General features: G+C 42.0%; 1 protein-coding gene across 1 annotated transcript; it reads right to left on the minus strand.

Annotated features, from left to right (window-relative positions):
• Positions 1-3,867: 3,867 nt before the first annotated feature.
• RPRD1B (regulation of nuclear pre-mRNA domain containing 1B) lies at positions 3,868-20,960 on the minus strand. Its single transcript, XM_086853412.1, has 5 exons — positions 20,951-20,960; positions 17,253-17,365; positions 15,330-15,456; positions 14,079-14,254; positions 3,868-4,017 (listed from the first exon to the last, which is right to left on the minus strand). The coding sequence occupies exons 1-5, from the start codon at positions 20,958-20,960 to the stop codon at positions 3,868-3,870; spliced, it is 576 nt and encodes a 191-aa protein (XP_086709538.1).
• Between the last annotated feature and the right edge of the window lie 870 nt (positions 20,961-21,830).

Consider the following 21,830-nt stretch of genomic DNA (forward strand, 5'->3'; position numbering starts at 1 on the left):
ATGGATTTGCAAGCCTTGTCCAGAATCCAGTCTTGATGGGTTGTAGAACACCAGTCCCCCAGGCTGCTCTGCACCCAGGGGACATTTTTGTACTCAAAGAGTTTATTTTCCTTAAATATCCCCCTCCCACGCTGGCTGGTCCTGTGGGTTCCTGGATTTTGCCTCAAAACCTATACATGACCAGCATGACCACGATTCCATCTGCTCCAGCACACATGGCAGACTGTGAGGGCCTTGGCCTTTATTAAACTTCTTCCTAAATGTCATTACATGAAACCACTACTGAAAATAAAGGTTTTCTACTACTGTTGCCTTCCAGGAGGTGAGAAATAGGCAATGGATGTCCATGGCACATCAGGAAATCCAGCAAAATCAGTGGCAAACATGTGTCCCAGCCTCACTCCAACAGACTGGCGCCAAGTCTGCTGTGAAATTTCATCCAAGTGTTTTACCAGGTCATTTTTTTTCAGAGCATTAGGGACAGCTTATACTTTTTCCAACTAATCCTAGAGATAAATATACATGAAGTTTGGAACTGACCAGGGAATGTATCAAAACTTGGCTCAAAAAAACCAAAGCCCACAGCGGCATGGCCTGGGTCAAAACTGCGGAAGCAGAACCACCCACCCTCCCCACGCAGGATGCCTCTGTCACTCCAAGGCTCATCCCGCCCCTCCTCATCACCATCACAAGCTGGGATCTCACAGTTAATCTGTTAGTTAGTCAGCAGTGAGCTCCTCACCGTGTACAGGTGCATAAACCACCATTCCTTGGTTACACAGTAGGGAAAGCACACAGTGCACTGAGGTACTGAACTGCAAAGGCAGCTGTCTAACAATCAAATATTTTTGGAGGTGTTTGTTCCAGCTCTTAAAAAAACAACAAAAACCAGATTTGTAAAGGCAAGGAAGGACAGCCAGTACCTTGTCACATTTATGTCTTTGGAAACCCCACCTTAGTTCCTGCAACACCACACAAAGGTGGTTTTTACTAGGAAGAACCACACCAGCTCCCTCCTTCTCCCACAGCACTGCCCAGCCTCTGCAAGGCTTTGTGAAAGCAGTGCTAAATATAGGCCCTTTAAGGGAAGATTTGTAAATCAGTATAAAACATAATCCGCTTTGCAGATACTCTCCAGGGCATATGAAACAATCACTGTTTGCCCACAGAGGCTGCTGCAGACTGGTTAATTGAAGAACCCCTAAGCCTCCCCAAAACCTCACAAATTAACTCCCAGGGCAATGAGAAGACCCCCAAAGCTGAGAGGCTTCGATCACACTGACCCTGCTGGAACAGCAGCTCCTGGTGCTCATGCAGGGAGGCACCTTCCTCCCATTCCAGGTTTGGCTTTTATTTGTATTTTTCCCCAGAGTAACAACTGACATGTCCTACAGAAATGCCACATTTCCACTCTGCATGGAAAACTGACACAAGGATCTCCCCAAGTCACTGCCTGGGCTCTAGAAGGGTAAAAATCCCAAACAAAACCCACAGGGTGCCGGAGCATTGAGGAAAGAAGTAAGGACACTGTTGTTCAATGACACCCTCTTTATTCAAAAATAGATATCTATGAGACATTTCAGAATATACTGCTGTCAAATGGCAGCCTATATGTCTAAATTAATTCCTAAGTCAATTAATATACAGATTTAAGCTTTTGTTAAAAAAGACACACTGTGGGGAAATCTGTTTAACCTTCAAAAAATGTCACCTAGTTCACCAGATGCCCTTTGCCCAAAAAGTAAAACAAATAAAATTAAAACCCACAAGACTTCATTTAAATTAAGCAAGATAAAACACACGCATATATTCAGAAAAAAAAATCAAAACATTTCAATTAAAAAATAAAAAAACAGAGAGACAACTCTCTCACAGATCTGCCCAAAACACAAACGTGAGATGCCAACACATTTGTCTACATCAGTTTTTGACAGTTTTTGTCCTATAATGGATACACATTCAATCAATGCTCAAAATAAGTTGGTTTAACAGCCTCGGGGTAACTCTGTGAGCTGAATCAGGATGGAAAAGAGTCTTTTGGTTTGGGTTCTTGAAGTTTGGTGGTTTGGGATTTTTTATTTTATTTTTTTTCTTTTGTTTTTTATTTTTGGCAAAAGCAGAGAGAATGTATAGTGCTTACTCTAAAGTCTGGACCATAAAAGGCTGCACAGTCAAAGTGACTCAGGGAACGCATAGTTCTGCCACTGGAAAAATTCCTGTAAACTAAAGAGAAAAAAACATCTGTTGGCTGGGCAGTGAGGGTGCAAGGAGCGTTAAAAAAGGACAAAAGGAAGTGTCAGTAGGAAAAGGATGTGAGCTTCTGAACAACTGAATGATCAAAAGATGTTGTGTCGTTGTTTGCTGTAACTGAATGTTGACCAGGCTGCTGAACAACCTGCAAAATAAATTAATGTGGAGCAGAACGAGCTTTGCATTTCTGCCTTTTCTTCTCCTGGCTTTGACACCAGCTCAAGACCACAGGGAGGTACAGAGAGCATCTCAGCTCACTTCAGCCTCTGTCTTACAAAACCTGTGTTACCAGATCAAGTGTCTCCAGAAACAGAACCTGTTTTATAGTGAGAGGTGCTAAATTTAAACAGAATTGTATCCAGATTGGAATGGTTCAGTGATCAGAGTCCAGCTTGTCACACCTAACACACAAACTGAAATGTAACTACACCTCTGGCAGCTAAAACACTAGCCAGCAACATAATGGAATTAAGAGCTTTTTAAATTTACCTTTTTTGTTTTTTACACTTTTCCTGATTATAAAAATCAACTCACAATCTGTGACACAAAATTAAGTACATCCTTCTAATATCTACATGCATGGACAGGGTACATGTGCATACAGGATATATGCATATATATGGGCCTATTTTCTATATAAATAAATATTTATACCACATTTAACTTCTGTGCATCAGACAACTTCACTAAAGCTATGGAGAGAGTTTGTATCATTGTATTTTTAATGTAACCATCCTGAGAGCAGTGCCTGTCACAGGGACACCAGCAACTGCCACACACCATTCCAGCCTCTCAGGTCATTAATTCAAAGCTTCCATTACCATCTAATTTGATATAATGAAGAGGAAAAATGTGGTATAAATCTAAGGTAGCTAGAACAAAATTTACTTCCACTCCCACTTAGGTAACATCCAGTTCTGCTTTGCTCAGCACAGTGTAACTTATGAGTCCTACCTCTAATTCACAAAGAAAAGCTGTTTATTTTTATTGCCTGTAACTTCAATTTACATCCATGCCAAATGGGAACTATTTTCACATCAGGCCACAGCATTACGAGGAGCTGCAGGTTTAGGAAAAATCTTTCCCTGTACCATTGTTGAGCAGATGCCTTCCCCTGATGCCACTGTGGCTCAGGACTCGCATGCACACACATCCCTACGAGGCCCAGGAGCCATTCCACTGCTCCCAGAGACGGGGCTCAGAAACCCAACTAAAACAGAGGAGACTTATTCAGAAATAATACAATATTTGTACAGAGGGAAGATGCTGCCAACCTTCCTCTGGAAGCTTCCCAGGTATGTGTGTACATGATTCGTGATCTTTGTGGGGGTAACAAGTGCTAAGAGCAAACAGCAAGTAAAGAACACGGGAAAAGATGAGAGAAGTTTGCCTAAACAGACCGCCCCCGCTGCCTTTAGAGCTCACAAAACTCACTCCTCTTCCTCCCTTCAAGTGAGCCAGTGTACACAGAGAGGGTGAGTACGAGCAGCCAAGAGGTTCAAAGCAGGGTCTTCAAGTTCCTTCCTACTGCAGATCTTGGAAGACAGGACTTCCAGCCAACACCAGAGTCTTCTCACTTCTGCTGGTCATAATGAAAACTGGGACACACGGTTTGTTCTAGTCTGTTGAAAACAGGTCCCCAGCAGATGGCAGAGGTGCCAGACCTCCTGTGACATTGGGCAGCAGTGACAGGTCTGGAAGGCTCTGGATGTGAGATTTCAGCTCCTTGCGCACTTGGGTTACCCGAGCAAGCTTTTGTTTATATTCCTGAGGGAAAGACAAGAGAACAAAGATTAAGCACAGGTTAATTAACAGTGCTGTTAGTTAAGCCAGGAGTATCTTCCAGGTGAGGACTCACAGAAGGTGGCCAGGCCCTGGTGCTCTGAGCAACTGCTGGCATGACTGCAGACCCTGCCATCTGCCCCAAATTCACAGCCTGCCCACAGGCTCTGGCATCCCTAAACAACCCTGCCCTGCCTTACTAATTTTACATGTAAAATGTCCCCAAACCAGCACACACTGGGGCCTGATAGAGCATTTGAGAAAAGTGTCAGTGCAGAGTTGTTTTATCCTTGTGTTCTTCCCCGAATACTGACTCCCAGCTGCTGCCAGAATGTTCCTCTGACACCCCTCCACTGGCAGAAGCCACAGGCTGAGGCACACCACAGGTATTACTATGCTGCCAAAATGCTCATTGCTTTCAAACTTGATCAATTTTGAACACTTAATTAATCCAATTTCCCCCTTTCAAGTCATTAAATCAAACCCAAGTTTTGATTGTCAAGCAGGGCCTCCTTTATGAGCTCACATCACAACCCCAGCAGCTGTGCCCTGAGACTGGCACAGCAGGGACACCATGGAAACACATGTAGGACCACTGAATGTAAACATCCACACTGGATACAGACACTAACACCTACAGGATTTTATTACAGAGGGGAAAAAAGAGCAAGTAAAAATCTCCAAAGAGGAAACTTGCAAGTGTTTTTTCCACAAATGAGGTCTGGACTGAGTAGTAAAAGTGCAGTAAGAAATCTCTCATGTGCAGAAATTGCCCCATGTCTCAGGGACACCAGTGACTTGTGTTCATAGTGAAAGAGAGAAGAGTTTGGACCCTGAAAATGGAAGAAAGAATGAACTGTACCTTGGTCAATTCTGGTGAGAGGCCACTTAAGAGCAGCCTAGTACACATCCAAGTTATCCAATACAGAAGATTAATTAAAGACTGCTTATGCAATTTTCAAAGTTTTGTGATTCTGTACATTCACATAACATAACGGTCACAGAAGACAGGAATAAAACTGCAGCAGCATGTAATTTTTTCTGGACTGTGCCAGTCTTTACTAAACTACATGTGGCCTACTTTTCATGGCACCTCCAGGATGCAGGAAACAATGAACTTAAGATAAAAAACCATACACAGAACAGACTGCCACACAGCAAACTAGAATATCAATTTACTTTTCATTTCTTAATTACTTGGCAAAGAGAACAGTTTATATCTCTGAAGATCAAATGAAACTAGGCACATGTTTAATCAAAACATCTTTCTGAAGAGTTTACAACTTTAATCCAGACTTTCTAACCTTCTCAGTGATGGAAATTCTCTTCACCTTCTCCAAACATCAAAGCACAGCAGTTCCTGTGGGGTTACAAGCAAGGAGTTTACACTCTCTGTGTTTCATTATTTGGAATTAGAACAGTGAGAGCAGCCGTCAATCGCAACAACTCCCGATAACCCTGCAATGGCTATGTAAGTGTACCCCGTAAATTTCCTGCCAGCACCAAGCAGGAATGTCTTTTAACAGCCTAATTCAAACTTAAATCCTTTATGAGGCTGAGTGAGTTAATATAATCAAACACTTCTGTTAACATACACAGGATATACAGTGAAATAATCTAGTCCAAACGAACCCCTCCCAGCTCCAAGAACTGCAGGGTGCTGTTTCATGCCTAGAGAACAGTAACCAAAAAAATCCAAAACACCTCAAGGTGCACACACAAATTTTGTGAGGATTTTTCTTGTTTAAATGAAAGGCAAAGACCAAAAAAAGAATGCACCCACATCTCTAATCACACTCTTTCAGGAATTCTTAAAGAGAGAAACAAGTGGAGAAAGTCATGAGATGAAGGCAGAGAACAAAAACAAACCCCCCAGATTCTTTAGCATTAATAAAGAGCAGCAGCAGATAAAAAGGGATGCCATGGAGGCACAGCATTCCAACACTTGGGATTCTTCTCAAAAAGAACATAGGAGCCAACGCTGGGGAAAGGGAGAGAGAGTGCCCAGAGTGCTCAGCTGGCACATCCCCAGTGCTGGGGGCAGGAGACAGCAGCACACCAGCTCCTGCACACATGGCAGAGACAGCAGGAACATCTATTGAGCTCTTATACTCCAAATGCTGTCAGAGAGAAGGTGGAAGAGGCTGGACTTGGAGATCCACACAAGACCATCTTAAAAATACTTTAAAATTCATAATTCAGACCACTGTCAGGGAGTGATGGATATCAAGCCAGGAAAGAATGAGCAGCGCTTCCTTCCCAAGTATGCCAAACTGTCAAGAGTTGAGTATCAGCAGGTGTTTCTTTTTTCTGTAGTAATTCCCACTAAAGATAGGACCAAAAAAAAAGAAGGGCAAGGCAGCTGGCAAGTCCTCCAGGTCTGATAAATGGGCAGTGAAAATGAAAAGAAGATGCAAATTCCAGGCATAAGCCAAGAAAATACCTCAAATATGACTTGAATTGCCAAGATCCACACAAAACAATTCTGGATTTATGGATCCAATTATGGACCTGCATAAAACAATTATGTAAAAGCAGGTACAACCTCCATAGAAAGACTGTCCTTCAATAATAATGTCCTAATACCCATTTTCAGGGCAAAACTGGCAAGGTGACCAGGATCCACCACTTCTCATGGACAGTCAGGACTGGAATGTGATGGCTTTTGAGCTGAAGATGATTTGCGTGACCATTAGAGTTATATTAGATGCAAACAACATTCCTTCCCCAGTAGAGCTACTTAGGGGAGGCTGAACCTTGCCAATGCCTTTCCTGACAGCCCAGTTCTCATAAAACACACTGACAAATGAAGAACCAACAAGATGTGTCCAAACCACTCTGCTGTTGGCAAACACACAGACCTAGGAGCAATTTCTCTGCATATTGACAGCACCAACCTGCTTCCAGATTCACAGTTAACAGCTTCAAGTGTTTAGGAAAGTATTGCTCTTAGCACGTCCTTATTTTCAGGGATACTCTACATTGAGGTCTACATGGAACACTGAGTTATCAGAAATATCCTCCCAGTTTGGAGAGAGAATTTTGTATGCATATGATGACCAAAAATAAACATCAAGTCATCATGAGAACCATATTCCCTTCAATTCTAAGTAACTCCACCTTACTAATAAGTAAATACTAGTCAATACTAAAGGCCTAAATCCTACCTGTTAAAAAACAAACTGAAAAAATAAGAGAGAAAAATTTCTCACATGGAAAAGACAGCAACAGCCCCCAAACCACTAAAAATTGGCTCAGAGAAACATCACTGAATTCAGGAATGGAAACTAAGGGAATAATCCAGAAACTGAGATTTCCTAGAATAGATGAATACTTACTGGACAGATTGGATACACATCACAGAGCATGGTAGAAAACTGTCTGCTGCATGCTTAAACCCTCTCCATCCCTCTGGGCCCAAGATACTGTGCTGACTCCTGACAGAACTGCCAAGGAGTGGAGAGACCATGAGCCAGAGCTGGGGCAGGGAATGCTGGCTGCTCCCTGCAAGAATATACAGCAGTAGAGACATGGAACCCCCTTCCAGCTTGAGAGCTTTGCTTTTTCCACAAGTTCTGGCCATATCCTGCAACACAGGACTCTGGAAGCAGGTTTTATGGGACACCATGTTTTTCATGCAGCCCATAACATGCCTGGAAACTGCACCTTGCAGATTTTTCCACAAGGTCCTTCCATTCCATAAAACTGAACAACACAAAGTCGAGTTAAAAGAAGCTGCTACTTTCCAAGGCCTTTGTTTATACTCTGTGTTGAGCTAATTGTCTCACTGCTCGGTAGGCTTATATTAAGATTAATAGTATTTGGATGCTATTTGCTTTTTTTTAGACAAAATAATGAGATCTCTGCTATAAGCAGGAGTTTCAGGACGACAGAGGAAAAAACTGGCACTGTGCCACACGGATGCTTTTGCTAATCAACGTTTCCTTTCAGTGCGTGGCGTTCTACATCCTCAGTGGCCAAGAGAATTAGATACTCAATCCTTGAAACAAATGCAAAATCAGAATTAACCACTGCTGAATGAAGCTGACAGAACGTTTCATTCCAAAGCAGCCATGCCTGAACATTATAGAACTGACTGTAATCAACATGACGGGAAATTCATCCTGAGCAGTGCTGTGTGGCCTGGTTCACCTTGTCACGTTCCACAGCACAGATTTCAGCTTATTTTGGCTCAGAGTGTGCACTGGACACATCCTCTCCTGCTCAGGGTCAAGCAGGAACATGCTGTAAGTCATCACAGCAATTGCATCTACTGAAAAAACATCCAGCTAAGCACTAATGAGAATTTGGAAAGTGAATAGGAAGAGCAGCCGGTCAGGCAGAGTTTTGATATGATGCAGCTTGAGGCAGCTGTAGGAAAGAAGATGACCACAAGCCAGGGGAAAAATGCATCAGAGGCTCAGCAGAAATTTGGAGAGTATGTAGTGAAGTGTGACAGCCATGTGATTATACGTTCAGGTAAAACCTCTCTTTAAAAACATTAAATACACCACACTCCTGCAGCAGGTTGATTAGGTATTCCTTAGCTTCTGCTCCTTGCCACTTAACCTATGTAAAGTACTTTTAAACAGTCACTAAAAAAAGAACAGAAAGAAAAACTTCTGCCATTCCACAAGCTCATCACATCAGAACCCTTCTCAAAAGAAGAGCAAAACCAAATGCCAGGGTGAAGCCAGGTTTCCTCATTCTGAAGCAGCACTAAACCAGCAAATCTGAGGTTTTATCTGAAAGACGCAGTCCAGGAATCAGAGCTTGAATGATGTATTTCCTTACAGAGTCTTCAGTTCATTTTCAGACCTTGAATTTGTTCAGTCTTGCTCTTTTAAATTTGACAAGGCTTCTTTCTTCTGCAGCATCATTCATCACACTTCAGCAGGGATGGTGTTTCTGCTCATGGCAGAATTACACCCTCTCAAACTGTAACTTGTTTCCTTGCTCTCCTCTTTGTTTAGGACAACCAAAGAGGCAGCAGTAGAGGTCTTCACAGAGCATTTCTCCAGCTGCTGGGAATGCATCAACCTTTGCAGTGTTCAAAAGCTCTCAGAAAAAGCCCAGGCTGCTGCCACAGTATCATAGACACAAATCATAATTTAATTTGCCAAATACCCTTCGAGAAATAAACACTGAGGGGTGTGCATTTGATGCTCACCACAAAAATCCACATCCAAGGCACAAGCCAACAGCTAGATATTCACCTCTCCACGCATCTTAGTGACTTTTCTAGCTAAGCAAGAGAGTGGTCATACACTCGTTCACTTCAGTGAACTGCAAAAAAACATTGTATGTTAATATTGAATTATTTTTATTCACTTTTATTGTTTAGTATTGGTCTGCTTGCAGCACTACTGTAATTGTAAACAACTACAAGCACCTACAAAGTGAAGGAACTGTAACTGCATTGTGCAAAGAAACACAGCTGCTGCCTCAAGCCATACATGGCCCAACAGACCCACATTCCCTGCAGGTGTCAGCTCACATCCCTACAGAGCAGCCTGGGCTGTCGTCCCACACCCAGAGGCACCAGTGGCACACAGCTGGCAGGACTGGTACCCCATTAGTCACCAGTTTGGTCCTAAAGACCCAGGTCTGGCACTGTCTGGATGCTCCAAGCTCAGGATCTCCCCTGCCAGGGTTGCAGAGCTGACCCCACTCTGCTGCTGCTCCCCACAGCTGCTCCTGCTTCTTTGACACAAATACTGACAATTTTGTTTCCTGGCAGGAATCCTAAAACTTAACCTCCTATTTCATTGTCTAAACCACTGAAATGAATACACCGCACAACCCAAGAATTCCTGTCTGAGGGAAGCAGCAGCCACAAAGCCGTGCCAACAGTGACACACTACAGAGACCCAGGCAGTGGAACCAGCACAGCAATAAATTGCCTATTAACCCACTGAACTAAATTGTATTTCAAGAAAATGTGTAGTGCCAGGCAGTCCAGAAAACCTCAAGTGAGAATGCACTTCATCCCTCAGAGGTGCATTATCAAAGAGGGTTTGCAAATTTTTGTGGGCACGGCATTAACACCTTATTAAAGGTGCCTTGAAGCCATGAATATTAAAACCCACAAACATCTAAAAACCCCCAGAGCTCTCAGCAGGACTCTAAGTGACAATTTTTCAGCTGCAGCCAAGAGTCAGAGTATTTCCTCTGAACTGGATCTTAAATACAGTATGTTCTTTAGATTTATAGCTGCAGACATTTAAACACACTCTTATTTGAGCACATACACTGCTCCACACACACTGCCTATGCTACAGTGTTCCTCATGTCACCTTTCACCAACACACACACAGAAGGTATGTGGAAGAACTGCCTTCACTGACTGCACATCAAACCAAAAATTCTGAATGTACAATCTTCTCCTTATTTTTTCTGCCTCTTCTCCCCATCAGATTAAAACAACCCTCCCTCCACTCACTCTAGGTCTCCTACTGTCACTAATTATTTCAGGTACCCATGAAGCTTCTACAGAATTTGCCATTTCCTTGCACTACTTTTTCTTCCAGTCTCATCTGTTTATCTGATTTCATTTTACAGTGCCTGGTACACCAACATGGGATGTTCTCCCCACTACATTTCCATTTTGCACAAACTTATTCCCTGGATTTTTTCTCTTTGCCTGCCATGCATTCCAGAAGAGAGCTCTGACTTCAAAAGACAATTCTCCTTGAAGTTCTGCAGGCTCAGGTGCTGGAGGACAAAAAACCTCCCCAGCTGATTGTGCTCAGTAATTGTAATGGGGCAATGGCCAAAAATAACACAAATCAGGAAATTTCCATTGGAAGTTCAATACTGCTGTGAGATACAAGGACACATCTCATTCTTACAGAAACAACAGCTCCTGGTTTTACACTTGTCTGAAAGTGTATTTTATTTTCTGTCATCTGCTATTGTGAATGTCCAGGCCACCTCTGATCTATCCCAGCCATGGAAGATCAAACAGCAGCTGCAGTATCAAGCCGACAATTGCTGAGCAAGATGAAGCACCATTTTAAAAGAAATTCAGTGTTCAGCTGTTGAATGACTGTATCCTCCATACCCTTCAGGAAGTTAACATGAAGAATATACACCTTTGAAAATATGTGTCTTCTTATAGGCCCTTTAGTATCAGTTTGCTGATTTTCTGCTGATTTTAGTGACTGATAAAATTAAAGACAATCTACTTTCTTACGTGCTCTTAGACTACAATCAAAATACCACAATGCCACTCCCAGAATAAAGGAATCATAATTATTACACTTTGATTTTTCCCATTGCTACCCCAAAACCAGAGTTTGACCATATGCTATGATCTTCAGGGTCTGTTGCAGCTTTCTCCCTTCAAATCACCAGTGCTTTGCTCCTCACTGTTTCAATCCTTACTCATGCCAGCTGTATCCATGCTGATGTGTAATTCCTTTCCAAAACCATGCTCCTCAGCAGTGTCCCTCACTTAAACAGCCTTACTGCCACTGATGACAAGAGCTGTTTCACAGGGGTTTGACATGCAGAGTATTCTGAGCATTAGACACAAGCACACTGAGTTTACAACTGTTTCGACAAGTTGCTGTTTCATGAGGGACAGCATTAACAGGATTAGTAAACAACTGCAGCTCTTTAGACCACAAAAGCTGCTTTTCAAAAAGACATAGATTAGCTACATTCATTGCTCCCACAGTAAAAGAATTTATGAGTAAATAAAATACAAAAAAAAATCCAGAGTAATTTCCATCTCTTAAAATATAGCCCTGACTTATTTCTGTCAGAACCCCCTCTCCCCAACCAACAGCCTTGGCTAGACGAGGATGACAGAATCCATCTTCTGTCCAAACACACCCTCTCATCTAAGTTAGGAAACTTTAAGCACAAGAGGAAAAACTCAAAGTACCAAAGATTCTGGAAAAGATATCTCAAGAGAGCAAAGCCTACAATGAGTAGATATGTAAAACTAGATTGTTTAAAGTTATTTTCTCATTTCAGACCTTGCCTGAGTAAATGTTTTGGTTTTTTAATACATTTTTAATTGCTAAAGGTTTCAGATCCTTCTAGTAAAATGCTTATTAGCACTACAAAGAAAAATCCAGGCTTATCAATACTGTGAGAACATCAAAGACTCAAACAAAACTGATAAGCAGATCTGGCCTGCCTTATCTGTAACCAGCATCTTCCACTGTTTATTAACCCTCTACAAGGGCAGAACAATGGAACGCTGTAATCAGGCAACATCCCTCACTGAGGTTTGAGAGCTGACACGAATATCAATTGTGCCTCATGTTCGCTGTTGGAGTGGTATTTCCTGCAACTCTGCTTAGACTGCTACAGCACTGAGGCCACCTTGTCTGGCAGAATGACAAAAATGCCAACCTAAACAGATATTCAATAAGAGCCTAATATTTAAATAGGATCATTCTTTATCTTTTAATGCAGCGAAGAACTGTGTTTACACATAACAGTGAGCAGGCAGCCTGTCCCATTCCCATCAGCAGGATTACTATAATTAACAAAGCAACTCAGCCAGCAAAACAATTTTCAGGGTTACACTTCTGCCTCTGCCAAAGTTACAATTTTCAAGTAACATTCTTTACCAAAAGGATATTTTCCAAACAAAAAACCTCCACGACTGTCACAACATTTCAGCTAATGCATTAGAAATTTTAATTCCATGTTGTCATCATGGATTTCTCAGTTTCACAGTCTCAAACTGACTCAAAATTATGAATTGTTCTGGGCCTTTTAAATTATTGTGCAGCATTTTGCTACCTATTTACTGCAAACAGCAGTATGTCTATAATTTATGTATTTTTTTTACATACACATGGGTGTCTTTCTTTAAGCAAGAAAAAACCCCAAAACCGGACCCAAGACTTCCACAGAAAATAAATCAGCTGCCAAACAAGATTTGGTTTCATGGCATCATCTGTATCCATGTCCAAAAGTGTTTTTTCTGACTCAGTCATAAGACTGATGCTATGCTTGAAGAAATTCAGTCACAAGGCATTGAGAAACTCCAATATAAACACAGGCAAAGAAAACACTCAAAATTCATTTTATCTGAGAACAATGTTGCCTCGTCAGAGGACGAGGCTTGCCATGAGAGTAAACAGAGTCTGCAAATGCTGCAGCTCAGTCTCCTTCCAGGAGATTTTGTCCTCCACATCCCCTCCCATCCCACCCTGCAGCAGCTGCTCATCACCAGCACCGCACAGAGAAGCCCTTAATGTGCCGCCAAGGGGCAGTTTAGCAGATGGCAGTGTGACATACAACCACAGCCATTAATTAAACTCCTCGCTAGTCCCAAAACGAGCTGCAGAAAGAACTTCCATGGAAAAGGCACGTCTAGCATAAACAGCTGTAAACAGCTGGCTGCACAGCCTCGAATGCTGCTGGGCTGAGCAATCGGGGCTCAGCTCAGCCTCAGGGTGTTTTAGAGTCCTGCTCTCCCTGTTGAAAGGGGTTGCACAGGAAACACAAGTTACTGTCTTTGACTACGGGCCCCATTTATATTGCACCACAGACACAGAAGCTGTGGGTAGCTGTCAAAGGATGGAGGGCAGAAGATCTGGCTTAAACTGCTTCCCCTGAACAAGCAGGGGCTCAGGAGGCAGGTGAAGGCCACCTAACCATCAGGGAATTAAAAAACCCAAGCAGTATAAAAAGCGCTCAGCTAATTATGGCAAAGGGGGGCAAATTTTTTTTAAAAGAGCATATCAAACTAAGGTATGTGATAGGAAAATCTATTTTTCTTTAAGAAGTATAGAGCTCTGGGGTTTTCAGGTGCATTGAAACATCTAGACTGAACATCAGAACAGATCTGCACTCTCCAGATATGACACTGCTTTCTAACCCATTTTACTCCAAGTGTAAAGACAACTAGAACCTAGAACCAAAAGTAAAGCTAACACCTGGAATAAAATGTAAAGGTAAGACGTGGAATGAGATAAAGATAACAGCTGGAATCACCTCCCTCAGGAGAAACCCATAGATTAGGAGTCCAGGGTGAGCGTTTGGTGTGCCAATTATTTTGCCTGGTAACGGGCACTCACCTCCAGCTTCTTCTCCTTCTCCGTGAGCACATCCTTCTGGTTCTGGGTGTACTCGATGAGCATCCGTGCCAGCTGGCGCCGGTCCTCCAGCTCGGCCGCCAGCCGCCCGTTGTACTCGGCCAGCAGCAGACACGCCTCGTCCACCGTCTTCGACAGCCGCTCTGCGGCCTCTTTGTCTGCGTGCAAAAGCGTTGGGTGATTTAGAGGACAAAGTTTAAAATTTCCAATTGTTGACAGAAGGGCTGCGATTCACGAGCCGCAGGCACAATAACATCTTGTTCATAAATATACTTCTGGCTTGACAGGAAAATAAGGGCTGTTATCACAGGGATATACAGGAAATAGGACATACACCCTTTGTGGGCTGTATTTTAGACACTGACATAACTGACTGCATTTAATCCTTGCAGAGATGTCAGTGAAAGCAGGGATGTAAATCTTTGAATAGTAAGCCTCTATGAACAGGTTAATTAAAATGTTAGGAAGTACCTTCAGGTAAATAAATCAGGCAGTTTCTACATTTAGACACAGTGTGCACTTATTAGTTCCTCTTATATATGAATAATTTCAAATGGATTGACTCAAATCTAAGAATTGCACACAGTCCAGTCGGACACTGTAAGAATATTTTGTGAAAAGCCAAATAAGTGATAATTCATAATGAGTTCTAAATTAAAACTACCTCCAGGAACAAGAGTCAAATCAGTTCAACCTCTAAATGCTTCTATTAAAATTACTTTTCAAATGCGATTGCAAAAGTTAATTTAAAAAAAGACTGATAGATTAACGGGGGTAGCAATTTGCCTTTCCCACAGCAATCAAGGAGTATGTGTGTCCTCGGTAGTCTCTGGTAGAACTCAAAAATATATCAATCAAGGAGTATGTGTGTACTCAGTACAGTCTGATAATACTTCAAGATATCTTAACAGTTGAGGTGTTCAAAAGCAAACACATCCACTTGAGAACTCTGGCCAAATTTCCTTTATATTCTTGCAAAATCCTGATGATGCTCTCCAAGTACATAAGCCTCAGACCAAGCCAAAAATATGGAAGCAGCTATGTAAGTTTAATCTTCAGTGTTACCTCACAGGATTCCTATCTGTTAATTACTCCTACACCAACTACAAAGCAAGGACACAAAAGCAGGAATTCACTCCACCTTACATTGTGATTATTAAAAAAAGAACAACCCACACTTTGATTTCTAAGTTATTCTTTGGACCCATGTTCGTTCATCTTCCAGTCTCATACCTGTAATTTTCTCCAGTAATGAAACATCTTGAACTTCCTGAGGCAGGGAGGCAATTTTTTGCCGCACTGTCGCATCTCCTGACGCTGCATTTTCCAGGTCTTGCAGGGCTTTGATCAAATCCTCGGTCTACAAGTGAGCCAACAGTAAAACCAGGTAACCTTAACCACATCCTCTTCCCAGGGATGTGGTCACTGCAGAGGAGCTCACCCACCTCTGAAAGGCACCATTTTTCTTCAAGTAATTTTTAAACCTAACACAAGGAGCATTTATTGAGTTTATACTATCCCAGTGTTTAGCTCCACCTGCATAATTACAGCAGGGTCATCCTTCTCAAGACTCTGCAGTGGGAAACTTCTCCGTCTAATTAAGAAAGGTGATCATTTAAGATATAGCTGAGAAGGACATGACCACACCAGTCTGAGAGAACCACCAGCCCTGTGTGCTGCCTCAAGCTGGGACCTGGAATCTTCCACCCAAGCATCCCTGACAGTCTCTTTGCCTCCCTGGAGTGTACAGGCACCTTTTTGTTCTGTTCCAAAGCTGCATTCTGACAGAGCAAAATCACCCAACACCAAATTTCCATCTGTCCAAACAAAACTGAATTAGATTTCCATTGTGACAAGGTTTAGAATTTGTTTAGAAAACTTGTTACTGACTGTAAACTCCAATGATGATAAAACCTCTTCCTATAAAGCAAATGTTGTAATCTCCTGATTTTGCAAAGCCATGGCTGTCCTCAGCTCTCTGCAAGCACACAGCTTTCTGCAACTAAACTGAGCTCCTTGGTGTGCCCTCAGCTCATCTCTCAGCTGGCTTTAGTGCACTGAGGAAATATGTGTCAGTTTGAATTCATTCACTCAAAATGCATCCAAACTTTAAAAGAATATAGATGAGGACAGCTCTAGTAAGACCCTCCCTGTCATGTTTTATTTCTTCCTTGTGCACAAAAAATTTAAACAGAGAAACTCCCTGTACGGGAAGAACAAAATGTTGCCTTTTTGTTTTAAAAATACTGAATAGGTGAGGTTTTTGAAACAGAACACTATGCCCATAAACACAAGCACTGATTTTTAAACTACAGTTCAACAGTTTAAAAGCTAATTAAAATACTGACAAATTTTAAACAAATATTTTCTTAATCTGAAAAACAAAGAGGTCCATTACCTAATATTTACTACTTTCTTGCAAACTGCAAATGATTTCCAACAGTAACAATGTTTATAATCAAGAGAAACCATAAGCTGCAAGGCATCTGGAGGTAAAAACAACAACAAAATTTTCTCTTATTTCCTTGACAACTGTTATTTTTATTTTTCAATGTTTACAGTTTACCAGATGGATGGTGTAATTTTTTATCCCCTTCAAACAGACTCTGGGTTAACATATGTTCATTCTGTAGCCTCAAATGGCCGCAATGATTTTCTATTTCATTCCAAATATTTCTCCACACCAGCAACATGGAGCCTCTGAAGTCCTCAGTGCTGGTTTTCCTACCAGCGCCATACAAACATAACAAATGTTGTGCTTTTTAACAACTTATGGAAAGATATAGGCTACAAAAGAAAATTGTGTATTAACTGTTCACAGCTTTAGGTTTTAGAGGCTACGTGCTGATTTTAAAAATACTTTCAAATATGGCCTGTTCTTCTAGCAGTCCTGAGACTCTTTCCTGGCAGCACTACTCAGACCTTGGGTAAGATTATCTGGAATTGCTAAGAAGTGAAACACTATTGCAGTAGGAAAAAGGAATCTGTTGCATTTCACACGGACTTCTCAACCCCAAACTGCATCTCACCACTAAACCCATTTCACTTGTTGTCAGCTCCACCTTGTGGCTGTGACACAAGGGAGGTGGCTGGGACACAGGGGAGCTGGCCATATGGCTTCCAGAGCTCCTCCCAGGCTCAACCCATTCCACGTACCAGCAATGGCCCAGCACTGGGGTCTTGGGGTGAGTAGCTCCCAGGGTAATCATCATCTTCCTCCTCTTGTATTTGCTGAAAAGTTCGCTTTAAAGACTTCTTCTCCTCTGCAACTGAAGACAGAAACAACTCATTTGGATGCCAGACCTGCCCACCTTAACTATCTCTACTTCAAAGAATTACACCAGATGGATACTCTGATGATTAAACCCTCTAGGGGATGACCACAGCTGGACTTTAATGTTGGCATCATATTCCAAACACTCATATGCAAAACAGTAATAAAAGATTGATTCCCCCCCCAGTGTATCTCTGTACATGCCAGCCTGAGGATACACGAGCAGTGTGCACTTTGTATGTGTTTCTGTCTCCTACAATGAAGGTAGGAAAGGCAAATAAATGTGCTATTTGTCAATAAATGACAGATTTCAACCCTGCTCAGATGTTCTGGCTAACACTGAGCATACAGGTGAGGATTTCCACCAGTAGAAATGAAGCACTGATGTGAAGGTTACACAAGGACAAAAGAATTTCAAGTTATCTTTCTACATCAACTATACTGATGTATACTGATGCACTGTGGTCCCACAATCAACCCAGTAATTGCTGGTTATTCAACCTTCCATTCCTTCATCAAAATAAGGGCTTCAGTACAGTTCTGTGAAACTACAGCTCCAAGATGTGGCAGCAACAACAGTAATGGGCAAAGCATGAACTGATCTCCAAGCAGGTAACCTGCAACACTTCAGAAACAGGGATGTCATAAAGCAAGACAGCATTGGTTAAATGAACCTCAGCATGGAAAACATTAGCTTGAAAGGGAAGAGACAGTTTATTTAAATGAGTCAGAACTCTTAATGAAGCCTTTGATCCAGCCACAGAACCTTCAAAAGAAGGTAGATCATTTTTCAGACTTGCCACCAAAGATAACAAGATATGGGGTAATTTGTAAGAAATCTTTGGACAGTCTTAAGAACATCTATTCAGTGGAATCAAGTCTTGCCAAGATAATCATGGAGTTCAAGAACAGACTCTGTATATACTTTGATTCACAGGAAGATCCAAGATCACTCAATTTAAAACAAAACCAGACTGTCCCATTCTAATGGGGAACCAAACAGAAAGGTCTGGCCTTAAATGCAAAGTTTTGCCTGCCTTGTCAGGTGGGACATATCTATAAACTTCATTCTAATGGAGAGAAATCTGAGGAGCTGTTACATCCTGCTCACTGAGGAAAGAGCTGAACAACCCAAGGCAGACACAAATATGTCTGTAAGAGAAAAGACTCACTCAATGGAAGGCAAAGCAGCACACAAATGTTACCCTAAACCAAAGGAATTGTTGATGTTCAATAAAATGAAGCCACCTAGGCTAGAAAAAGGACAGTTAATTATTTCAGGTATTCAATTGATATATGAGGGCTTGATAATCTGACTGACAAGCCAGTGAGGCACCAGATCAACAAGGAAAACAGCTGCTGCCCACTGAGGTCTGCGAGAAACATGAGTTGGGTTGAACAGGAGATGAGCAGATGATAAAGTGGCCAAAAAGAGCATTTAAAATTACCTAGCCCAACACAACAGGTCATCAGTATTTATCACTTGTCTGTACTTATCATAAAATAATTAACCAACAGAGGATAAACATGAGCAAACCAACAGAAGAATGCATGACCGCAGCGATTACACAAGTGAAATTAAATTGAGAGATGGGATTCAAATTGCTGAAGAGTTATTCCTGCTGTGTTGCCAACTGGTCTACCACAAGACACAGCACTACACTTGCTCACCACTCTGACACAGAGGATTCAGAATTCATTGAATATTCCACCTGAACAAGGCCAAGTGAATCTGACTGGAACCACTCTGAAGTCGGTGCGCTGAGCACCTGCAAACCTAAGCAGCAGTCACTGGAGAATTCTAGAAACACTATCTCAATTTCATCAAAATAGAAAAAAAACCCCATGCTTATTTGCAAACCCAAGAGCATACGGAGCAAAAGGACCCCTGAAAGAGAACAGAAGCACAGCACAGATTATAATAGACCCTGCTTGAGTAACTTAAAAAATCTGCCTGCCAGGAGTAATTTAACCATCACAGCCTACACTAGTAGAAAAACATGTCAAATCCAGCCAGAGAAGATGAAAACAAGCACTGAGAACATCCAGGACTGATCAGAATGTAATACATATCCAAGACAATCAAGATACCCTTGTAGAATACAGACAGCTTCTTCCATGAAAATCAAGAGCCCACCTTGACATGGACATAAAGACAGAGAAACCCCAATGAAGTCAGCTCTCCTGCTTTGCTGTGCTCTTCACAGAAACTGAACTACTCCTGAAAAATCTCCAAAGGGCAAAGCACTCTCCATTTCACTAAAATGACAGACAACTGCTCTCCTAACAGTTTTACAGTGACACTCCAGAATGTTACTTTGCTGTTGCAGAGTCCACAGACATGGGCAAAAGTATTTCTGCACCAACTTTTATGCTACACACCATCTCCTGGTTTGAGGAATGTTATGGTGTCAAAGGCCTTGCTGATAACTGAGCTCTTCCTGTCAACTGGACACCTGAGGGATCTTCCCAGTTCAGGTTCTCACTTTTCTGTTCTCAGCTCTTGATGCCTGTTCAAAGGTAAACAGGCTTCTGATGAGCCAGCACCCCCTCCAACTGTTCCATACCCTCCCCTCTTTGGGGTAGATAACTTGTGCTTGCTGGAGTTCTCATTACAATATATATTTATTGGCAGCCTCTCCTAGGGTGAGCACAACTGGAGCTGAGCTGCTCCAAAACCGTACCTAGCCCTGTGTCCAGGTGCTTCTATTTCAGCTACTGTCAGAAGCCTCCCTGCCTGCTCTCCTCTCTGTTCTTCTCCATATTTTAATACAGGTCTGACTTTCTGTGCCAGAATTTGCAACATAAACACAATGAAAGCAGTTGGGGAGCAGCTCAGCTCTGTGTTAAGAGCGACACACTCCTACATCACAGTACATTCAAGGACCTTCTTCAATTGCTTGTTACGAAGACAACACAAAGAAAACACATCAGGTGTATCGGCTGTATTGCCTGAAGGGTTTCACATCAAACCTCTAAGACCTAGTTTTTCCAGTCTTTGAGAGAAATGGGTGATTTTTCTCTTCCCTATTGCTTGTGAAAAGAAACATTCTAATAAAAACGAGATTAATGAGAAAGCAAATGCAAGCTTAATGAATACATTTAGAGATAAAACAATGTATCAATATTCAAAAGCTCATTTCCATGCATATGCATATCTCCTCAAGGAACCCGAAAGACTAAAATCTGGTAGTCAACTGCACCACTGAGCAGGCAAATCAGGGAATAGAATGCTTAGAAAAGGGCTGGTTGTCTTACCCCTCTGTCTCTCTGAAGGGAAATCAGCTCTGCTCCACAGCAGGAACTCAGCATGTGCAGACAACTGAACTGCTGTGCATTACCCAAGGCCTTGCTACTCACAAAACAAGAAACAAACTGTACCACTGAAACACTCACAGATGAGCTTTAAAGATCTATTTCCTCGCTGATACAGGACTCCACTGCATTTTGGCAAGTCTCACAACTTCTAAGTGGTGCTCTCAAGACAAGCAGAGCCATCCTTCTCAGAGAGAAGCACCCACCAGACCAGGAATTTAAGACATTGCAGGATGAAAAATAACAGAGAACTACCTGCACTGACCTGTTGCCATACTTCGAGCTGAAGAATAGTTGTTATCACGGCACCAAGTGTTATCAACAGCACCACATGCCCTCAAGGAGCTCCAACATTTTAACATCACAGCTTGCAGCAATCTACAAACACTGACATTGCCTATTTCTCAGCTCTGTCTACCTTGGGAGTCCACAAACCCAGAGAGCCAGAATGGCTTTGGAGGAGCTCTGGACTGTGGTTTTCCACATTTAAGACAACTGTTCTATCTGTAAACCAGAACACCCTAATCTCCATCTTGTTTCTGTTCACCTGTTTGAAAATGGAATACCGTAACCACAAAAACACCTTCTACAACTCACCAGAAACTCAAACACTAATTTATCTCAGAAATCCATAAAATCACCAGGTGAAAATAGCTCTTATCTTGAAGAAGCTAATTTGCACACACGCCAGTCAAAGCAAGGGAAAAAACCCACAGGATAACTCTGCTGAATTTTTCAAATTTCTTTTTGACCATGAACTGACAAGGCAGTAACATTCACTCTCATGAAAAGGCCTAAACTTTCCTTCAAATAAAAGATACCACATTCATATCTCTAATTACCCAGTCAAAAACTAAGTTTCTTGACAAGTGAAGCTGTGCACACAGCAGTTCTTGAAGGGTTCCTATTCCTTCACTCTGCTGCCCACAGACAAAGATCTGTTACTCTTAGGAACTTTGATTTTGTACAAATGTTTTTAAGTTGAGAAGACAACAGTAGCAGAAGTGGTTGATACCCCCAGGCAAAGGAAAAGAACACTGAGCAACAGCTAGTTGCCAACTGGCCAGGAAATAACACATGGTATCAATTATCAATGACTTTAGATTCAAAGTTAAACACTTGTGAAACACCCAGGTAAACTAAAG

This window comes from Cyanistes caeruleus, chromosome 16 (assembly GCF_971803275.1).
Source record: "Cyanistes caeruleus chromosome 16, bCyaCae1.hap1.1, whole genome shotgun sequence".
In the NCBI taxonomy this organism is placed as follows: Eukaryota; Metazoa; Chordata; class Aves; order Passeriformes; family Paridae; genus Cyanistes; species Cyanistes caeruleus.